The 9435-nt window shown below is 42.0% G+C and overlaps 1 protein-coding gene across 1 annotated transcript in view; it reads right to left on the bottom strand.

The window, feature by feature from the left end:
* The window catches only part of LOC104622823 (autism susceptibility gene 2 protein-like), a gene marked incomplete at its 5' end in the record, with an annotated part of 20983 nt that overhangs the window by 9264 nt on the left and 2284 nt on the right, over positions 1–9435 (bottom strand). The window contains 6 exons of the mRNA XM_010289707.1: positions 1736–1868; positions 3180–3251; positions 4130–4159; positions 4715–4786; positions 8160–8255; positions 9186–9236. Coding sequence (XP_010288009.1) covers positions 1736–1868; positions 3180–3251; positions 4130–4159; positions 4715–4786; positions 8160–8255; positions 9186–9236 — 454 coding nt within the window. The remainder of the gene's footprint in view (positions 1–1735; positions 1869–3179; positions 3252–4129; positions 4160–4714; positions 4787–8159; positions 8256–9185; positions 9237–9435) is intronic.

The raw sequence follows: 9435 nt of genomic DNA, 5'->3' as shown, positions 1-9435 counted from the left end.
CTTCCCCTCCTTGCTTTTACGAATGGAAGAGCAAGCCATGCTTGCATCTTTAAGAGAAAAAGCTCAAGATACCAACTGCACTGGTGCTTTTCTGGCTGTTAGGGCAAACTCTGCCCAATACAGCCTTCAGTAGCAAAACCATACATGAAACAAGATTCTGGTAATGACAACACAGGACTGACTTGAGGATGGTGATAAGGAAACTTCTTATAGGAAAAGTATCTGTCTGTCTGTCTGTCTGTCTGTCTGTCTGTCTATCTATCTATCTATCTATCTATCTATCTATCTATCTATCTATCTATCTATCTATCTGCCATAGGAAAACAGTCAGAGGTTTGTAAATAAGCTGTGCTTATGCATCCAAGCAGATGCAATAAATATCTTGGCCCCATACTATCAAAGCACCCTTATAGAGACCAAAATACAGGGTAGCATCCTACAGTGTACAGCTAGTATCAGCACTGATTATATGTGGTAGAAACGTGCATGTGATGTTTAAGAATTTCCATCAACAGGTAAAGGCAGAAAGACAGACTGAACCACTGGTGGAGTTTCTGAAGGCTACCCAACGTCTGCATCTGAAAGTCAGTTCTCACAGAGGTTTCAGCTTGATCCTCATCTGTTGCTTTTCTGTAATGTTGGGGACAGAATTCGAAACATTTCTAATCTCATTCATTTCAACACGGGTGAACCAAGGCTGACTACGACCATGTCTGCAACTGAGTTAGAATGAGAGCGCAGTATTGTATCAAAAAGCCAGAGTAAAGTTAGGAAAGGAAATTACATTATTTGGCAATTAATTACACACATAAAGAGCTAAGTTACATCTCATCAAGTGATATAGCTTATTCAGAAGGCAGACTTTAGCATCTCAAACACAGAAAGAAAATCTGAAAAAGCCTAGGGGAAAACTTAAGCCTGGGAACAGAACAAAACCAACATTTGGTAGATGGACATCCACATGAATCCACAGTGACCTCCAAAACCAGAATTTCAGAGTTGCAGTCTCCCATGGTCAGAGCCATTGAGAACAGCACAGTGAAGCTTACTGCACTTTGGTAATTGCATTGATTTTAATTACTTCTCCAACAGATTGGAAAGCAATTAATCAATACAAACTGCATTTAATTCTTTGGATTTTTTAAGTTCAGTATGACATTTTAAGCCTTACAGATTCCTGGACTTTGTAACACATAGCGGGGGTTTATATTTAAAAATCAAGCACTTCACAAATACACCTTCTGTGATATTTTCAATGCTGTTATTGAAGTTTTTCTTTTACAAAACCCCCTTGTTTTCAGAAAACAAACAGAAACGTTTCGTGAGTGGAGAAGTGGAGAAGAACAACATAGCAAATATAAAAAGCAAGAAAGAGACCGGGGCCACTTCCAATCCTGTGCAATGGAAACATTTTCAAGTGTTTTGTCAAAATCGCTTTTAAAAATCACTCCATTAGCCAATTAATCAGGCACATAAGAACCAGCTGCACAGACACGAATGTAAGCACCAACTGCTGCAGCTTCGTGACGTGCAGAGGATCCTGCACTGGAGGCGGCGGCAGAGCCCAACCCAGCAGCTCCGAGAGCCCCGGTCACGACAGTCCCCCGTGCCTCCACACCCCTGTGAACCGTCTTGCTTGCTTCAATTTTTGAGGCATATGTAGCTGTAGAGACACACAATACATATACTGACGGTTTGGTTTGTTTTTTTTCAACAAATCATGATCTTCCCTTACCTGTGGTAGAAAACAGAGGCCTGGCAAGATCCTGTGGGTAATGGAAGCCTGGAAACACTCCAGGGGCAGGAGGTCTGCTGAACAGGTCAAGTTTACCACCTATCTCTAGTTTGTGGGGATCCAGCTGCATTTGCTGTCAAATGATATAAAACCAATCTCATTATACACTTCCTTTTTTATGGGAGAAAAAGAGAGGGAGTTCCGGCTCGCTCCTGCTTAGCCCTGCCAAGGAGAGTTAGTGAGAGTGACAGCAGCGTCTCTGGTCACGTACCACAGTCATGCTCTGACAGCATCTGTAAGGCCACTTCACTCCACAGCCTCTCAGCTGCCTGCCTCATCCACATGAACAAGGTCTGAAGTGAGCTCTCAGCCCCTCAGCACACACAGAGGAGCACGCAACATGATACACTGAGTGTGCTGCACCCCAGGACCAGTCGGCGCTCTCAGCCTGACAAAAAATATTCCGCAGGCGGAAAGCTGCTGACAGAAGTCTCGAGAGCTGGGTGACGGACTTGTCTGTTTTGCTTCTCCAGTTTGGAAAGACAGAGCTGTTCCTAGACTATGCCCCTCCTGCAGCTAGTACAGCTCAGTACACAGACAAGGGGTGAAGGATAAAGAAAATTGTGAGGCTCTTTCAGAAGCTATTTTTATCCTTCACCTATAGAAGTGAGCATGGTCAGAACTGCACCTAAGTCATCTAACTCCCTCAATAGCTTAAAGATGATATATTTGCGTAGAAAAAAAAAAGGACATACATCCCTTGTAGAGGCACTAATTATGGTGCATCTACTTAAGCACCGAATAGTCTTCATTAATGGGACAAAATACTATAGCAGGAGCTATGAAAAAATAAATGCTACAGAAGTCCCATTATCAGCTATTCTGTCTGCCACAGGGAACGTTGAGCCTGTAACAGCACCCCAGAGTACGTATGTCTTGCTACCTCTTGAGTTTTAAACCCCCTCCCTCTGCCCATCATCACTGCAGTGCAGGAAGGCCAACAACCTCTAACACAGTAACTATCAATCTACTCGCCTGCTCTGTATTTTGTAATATGGTCCTCACTGTATCAGTCATTTTATTATGAATGGGACAGTACTACATATTCCACAGGAGGCGCTAGTACAGAAGGGAAATGACATTAAACATGTATGCTTTGCAAAAAAGATGGATTTGGGGCAAAATCACCTCCCCCCTCCCTTTCTTCTCTTTCTGGCTGTGCACTTAGTATCTCCTGCTCATTTTGCTACCCTTCAACCCAACGCCTTGCCCTCAGATAAACTTTACAGTTGCTACAATAAATGTTAAAGGATTGAAAGTGTTAGTTAATCGATACAGGCAAGCTTGAGAATCACCAACAGTAACTGCTTCCTGCTCATTACTCACTAAGATATAATCTGTAAGCCAAAAGACTTGGCTTTGTTCCAGAGACTGACTGAATTACCTTTATCTTTTGCTGGTGATGGTAGATCTGCCAGGCGATCTGTACATGAACCGCACACCACTTCCCGGGTTTCTGCAATGGAAAGCACAAGAATTTAGATTAATTTATACGTTAGCAATCTACATCAGATAGAACGTTTCATTTCCCTTACTGTCAAACAGGCAGCTAAGCAATGAGAAAGGCTGATTACTAAAATGGCACAATAGGTGATCAACATTTTTCTCTGTACTGCAGCAGATGATGTTTAAATTAAGAAGGAAACAAACAGGAAGAATGTGGGATGTGGGATATATTCCTCATCTCATGGAGACCTGAGATGCCTGCCTTGTTCTTTCATACTTGCACTCCCTCCTTCATAAACTGAAATAAATGGCAGCAAAGAACACTATGTCATGCTTAAGAGAAAGCAATTAATAGTTAACAGTTCTGTTTCTGAAAAGAGCCCTGTTTGTTCATCCCTGCTGCACTGCAGGCTAAGGTATGCATGGTTATTACGGCTGCTTGCATTTGGGGAGGAAAGCGGTATGGACAAACAATCACCAGGGATGAACAGTGCCACAGCTGAACGAGTTACTGTTTTTCAGCTGAGCTACGGTACTTACTGTGGGGTGTTTTTGTGGAACATCAGAAGCACAAATAAAACACATTGACCTTAGCCACCATGAATCTGATCACTGGTGAGTGTCTGTCTGTGCTCACAGTCTTTATTTCTGTGACCCTTATTTCATACTGTGAACTATTAATGCACATAAATGGATGCAAAATAAGGTTGGGATTCAACCTAAATGTTATTAATCAGAAGCAGCTAAGAGCTAACTAAGATCTTTTGCTTTAAATAAAGGATGAGTGTGAAATTTTCTGCTGGACATGTTGAATTTCAAAAACACATGCACAATATTTGAAGTGTGTGTATATATATGTATATAAAATCCCCCACAAACCTTACTTACTCTTACTGGAGGCCTATAAGGGTCTGACACCTATGGAAAAAGCAGAAATAAAACAATCAGTCTTTCTAAAACTAGCTAATATACAGAAAGGTTCCTTCCTCTGAACAAATAAAAGCATTTAGAAAGCAATGTTTCAGAGAAGTCCCCTGTGACATGGGAAACCTAAAAGGCTTAAAGGAGGCTTAAACCTTCCCTTTCATTCCTTGCACTAAACTCAGCAGAATTTTATGATAAAGCAGCTTCATGCCAGCAGCTGAACAGTGCCGGTGCTTTTCTGAACTTTATAATCGTTCTGAAATGGAGCACATAAAACTACTCTCCAAGCAATGCTTAGGGGAAAGACCTTGAAGGGGTTTCCTGCCCCATTTCTCTCTGACTTTGTTTAAAGAAGACAATACATCCCTTTGTATTAGCGACTAGTGGAGGCTACTGTTGTCCCATCAGAAACTTCTGTCCTGACTGCACGTTCAGAGTCTAGAAGGCCCCTTTGCTCACCAGCTGCTCTCTCCTTTTTTTTAATGAGCAATCACTGTGTTTACTGTAAAACCAGATAAGCTGAAAGGAAGGTTATATATTGTTGCCTACCCCTGGAGTCTTCTGCAGCAGCGTATGGTGGACTGTGCCTGGTCTACCTGCTACATCAATAGGGTTTGAAGTCTGAAAGAGAAGAATAGAGCGTGAATAATACTGTATCACACCAGCGGTACATTTAACATCTCTATCTGATGTTAATGGCATTAATTAGTCTATGTTTGTACTGTGCTTTGAACGCGCGTATTGCTACATTAGTGCTAAATGTTATCTCTTACTGACAGCCAACAGCGTTTAACCACCATGTCATCTATTATTATTCAGCAGCAGTAACACTATTACAGCGGCACCCCCAAGCCCCACTGAAATCACAACCCCAGTGTGCTATGCAGTATGCAAGTGGATGGGAAGAGACAGTCCCTGCCCCCCAAGCTTCTTCTTTAGACGAAACAGGCAGGCAGTAGGAGAGAATGAGAGGTGGACTGGCTCCCTCCATGTGTCACACAGCAACCAGTATCGCAGTCAGAAACAGAACAACTCAAGCACCTTAGTCCCATATTGCACCTACTGGACCATGGCCCCCCTCCGACGGGGGCTAGATAATACAATGGCTAAAACGGCAACAGCCCATCTATTTGCTTCGACAAGGCAAGATGAGAAACCTTAGAAGGTGCTTGTGGGTCTTTTATAGCTTTGCATTGTTTATCCCATCATTTTCCAGCAAGAATTAAACACCTCATCGAATGAATCCCTGTTCCTCCTCCTCCGGATCCCACCTGTTGCCCTGTCCTAGACGATCCCCAAGAACTCGTTCATCTTCTCACTCTGGCATTCATCCATCTCCCACTCCCAAAGCAACTGCACCTGGTGCCTCCGCACAGCTGAGTGTGGAGGGGTTAAACCTCATCCCCCAAGAGATTATTTCACTCACATTTTAGGTCAAATTACAGTAGATTTCAAACAGTCAAACTGTACAAGGAATGAGTAAAATCATGGGTGTGGGAGGAAAGATAGGTTTTAATTTGTCTAAGGCTACATAACTTCCAGAGTCACTAAAAAGAGAATTCTCATGTGTGTGTGTAGGTAAGTCAATGAACTCCCCAGGCAGATCTGTGTTCTCAGGGCCTGTCTGACAGCTGAGGTATATATAAGGTGGCAAATAAGTTACAGCTATCATACAGGCAAGAGCTTTGAGATCAGAACATGTTAATAGCATGGTGTCATCCTGTCCCTTTGTCCCCTGGAGAAAGATGTGAATGCTTCCTCCAGCAAAGTAAACTGAATACTTCTGACCTTTTCAAGTTCTTGGCTTGTGAGAAATGGCCTTCGGGAAACTCACTGGGAAGTTTACCGTCAGCCTGGATTTATGTGCAGTGGATTTACACGCACAGCTGTAGGCAACTGACACGGGAAGGCGAAAAACAAAACCAAGACCTCTGCTTTGGAAAGCAAGAAGTGCAGGAGTCAGCGTGCCAAAACCAAATCATCAGGTCTGTAGTGATTATGAAGGCTTTAGTCAAACAGCTTGGGAGGGAGAGAGCATGGAAAAACGATGCAGTAATGATGACTAGAGTGGTTTTGCCCAGCAGTTCAGCTCTGTCTCCTCTAGGAATCTGGAAAATAATGTGCCAAAGTGGCAGATCTATTTTTCAACCTATTGCTCTTTTTTTTTTTTTTTTTTTTCAGATGTTACATTGCATGTAAGTAGAGCACTGTCCAGAGATCAAGTGATGTTAGTGATTAACCATGGAACCAGAGTGTGACCTTGCGCTGCTTAAACGCAAGCTAGCAAACTTCTATGTATCTACCACTGAAATTAATTAAAAGCTAGTTTTTATACAGCACTCAGAACTGTTTAAAAATGTAAAGGGTCTGTGCTCACTTTTTCTTTCTCGCTATGTAACTGCTTCTCTTTGTTCTAATGGTATTTTGCAGTGAGATGGTATCTATAAAGCTCTGTAATGAAGATGGAAACCAGAAGAGCATGCTATCGGTGTATCAGTCGCTCCTGATTAGCAATAGCCTTATGGCAAAACTGAACCCTATCTTCACATTAGCAAAATTTTGCCAATTCCACCTTATTTGTACAATTCCTTTTCTTGGTAAGTCAAGTTCACATCCCGACAACTTGGGGTCTGTAGGGACCTCCTGGCATCCCTTGCAAGAATAGCAAGAATTAACGCTGGCGGACAAACTCCATCAAGGGATAGCTATGTTCTGTCCCTCTTGCTCCCTCTGCTTAGATGCAACTGCTCCTCTTTGCCTGCAGCCACTATATACAGAACTCTTGTTGAAAAAAGCCATTTTAGAGACTTTGCTATTTGTAATGTATCCAGAAAATAATGTAAGTGATTCGATGGGCACTGAGGAAATACTCCAGCTTCCATTAAAAAAATTAAGGTAAGTGGGAAGGTTGTAAGAGGCCTTATTTGCAGCAGTTGCTAATTACTGACTTCCACTGATGTCAGTGAGACTGCTGAGGGAAGCACACGCCACAGCCCTGCTGGGTATGGTGATGGAAATGACTTTCAATATGCAAACAGAAATGGTCTGGCTACAGTGCTGGTCCTTCAAGTCTTCTGACACAGGAGCAGAGCTCTATGGAAATGCAGTTCAAGATAAGAAATCTCTAAAATCACAGTATGTAAAGGAAGCTAAACACGTCACCTCATCCATTTTCAAACAATGCTATATACTTGTTTGGAAGGATTTAACGGTTTCTCTACATTTAAAAATAGCTAATAAAAGAAACAAGTCTGTGAGGAAAAAAAAAACAGTGCACACCACAGAATTCATCAAAAATGGTGGTTATCATGGCAACATTTCCAAATACCAATCTGCGCTAGTTATAATAATAAGTTACAGTTGCAGTGCACCTTTCAAACACACTATCTCAAAGAAGCTTGCAGGCATTAATCAACCCTTATAAAACCCACTGCAAGATAACTTTATAGATGAGGAAGCTGAGGAACAGAAGATTTAAGCGACTTGCCCAAGGTCAGACAGTGTTGGAGCTGGGAATAAAAGCTCAGCTCTTTCAAATTGCTCTACCCATTTACAGCAGTCTCTCCCTATTGTTCCCACACTTGTACAGTCAATTTCTCATTTTTTTCTGGGAATAAACACAGTTTATCTTTTGCAATCTCAGACTGTTAAATTTATGACATTATTTGGGACTCATTGGTCTATTATTAGCTGTTAATATTTCAATCAAATAATGCATGTGACTCTATGCTTCTCCTCCAGTTTCAGCTGACCTCCCAAGTGAACCACTATCTCCTTTTCCAAGGAACAATCTGTAGTGCCAAGAGAAAATTTCTGCTGAAGTGTTGGCTGCTTTGTGCAGAGGATGCTCACAGATCTGCGGGGTGATCGCTTCCAACCCCATGCTGCACTTCTGCTAATTAAATCATGTGCTACAAAATCACCAGAGACACGACTCTGAATACAGTTTCTCTCCCAGCAAAAGAACAAAGTCTTCAGAAGAAGTAGTTTGTACCTTCGGTTGAAATGCTCCCTGAAGTGACCCAAAGGGACCTGAATGTGGAAGCATGGGTGGCATTCCAGGCATTGCTGGAGGATAGGTTGGAAAGAACTACAAAAGAAAGAGAGATGCTTATGTCACAGGACAACTTGAACAACAATGGAGGTAGGTGCCAAGCCTGGCACATACAAAAATAGTACTGTGTTGAACGAGTGACACAGTGAAAATACACACTAAATTTGCTTTCAAAATTTTTTAGAGCAAAGCCAAAACTTGGAAAATGCGCTCATCTGATGAATTTTCTAGATAGTGCTGAACAAGTGTGCCTTTAAAATTTGTGGACTATTACAGGAAGCACAGACCATTCACCATATTTAGAGGAATCTGAATAATCTGGGTGTTTTGTTCACTTTGGGTTAAGTTTGCATTTTTCTGCAGTAGCAAACGAATTGATCCCATTTTGAAATGTGACCTGCTTGAATTTTCAAAGTAAAAAAGAACCACAAGATGCTGCATTGCACACTAACCACAGGCAACATGCACATCATCTTGTAGTTGTGTAGATGGGGTTAAGTTTTGCTTAGGCCTCTCCTGAGCACATACAGCAGTTTTACAAGTCCCAAAACATATTGTTTTTGTGCTTTGGAGCAGTGGGGAGCACCAGGAAGAAACCACCAGTCTGACTTACTCCTGTGACCTGAGCAAAATCTTTTGAAAGAGCCATGCACTCCGGGCTGCTGCACTGTGAGAAGCACCAGCTGCAAAGATACTGCAATGACTACTGATTTAGCAATTTCTGCGCATTCCCTGCCATCCCAGGCACAGCAATATAGAGCCACAGCAGCAAAAATGCAGTAGACAAAGATTTAAAAAAAAAAAAAAAAGCCCAAAGAAAATTTTGTACATTAAAAAAAAAAATCAAGATGGAAAAAGAGCTTTAGGAATGAATGAATCAAAACACTACCGATCAATCGAAAACAAGCAAAAGAAGTGCAAGCAGAACCGTTAATAAAGACACCACCTTGAAAGGTAAGCACTCACATTGGAATGTCGAAAGTAAGGGTTGTCTAATTTGGGAGCGTACTTGTCAAACTGGAAAGAAAAGAGACAAAAAAGGAAACAGGTGAGTTTGGTTTCAGCAGTAGTGGACACATCAGGATTTCAACACAGACAAATCATCATGGCCCGTTTGTACAGCATTTCACAGAGCAGAACTGACTGGTTATTCCACACGCGCTCATCGGGGAGCTGACTGATTTCCCAAAGCTAATGGAGACGGAAAGGCGCTAGC

This window comes from Phaethon lepturus, unplaced genomic scaffold, assembly GCF_000687285.1.
Source record: "Phaethon lepturus isolate BGI_N335 unplaced genomic scaffold, ASM68728v1 scaffold40896, whole genome shotgun sequence".
NCBI lineage: Eukaryota > Metazoa > Chordata > Aves > Phaethontiformes > Phaethontidae > Phaethon > Phaethon lepturus.
The sequence above is the reverse complement of the archived record's forward strand: the minus strand, read 5'-3'. Positions and strand labels throughout refer to the sequence as shown.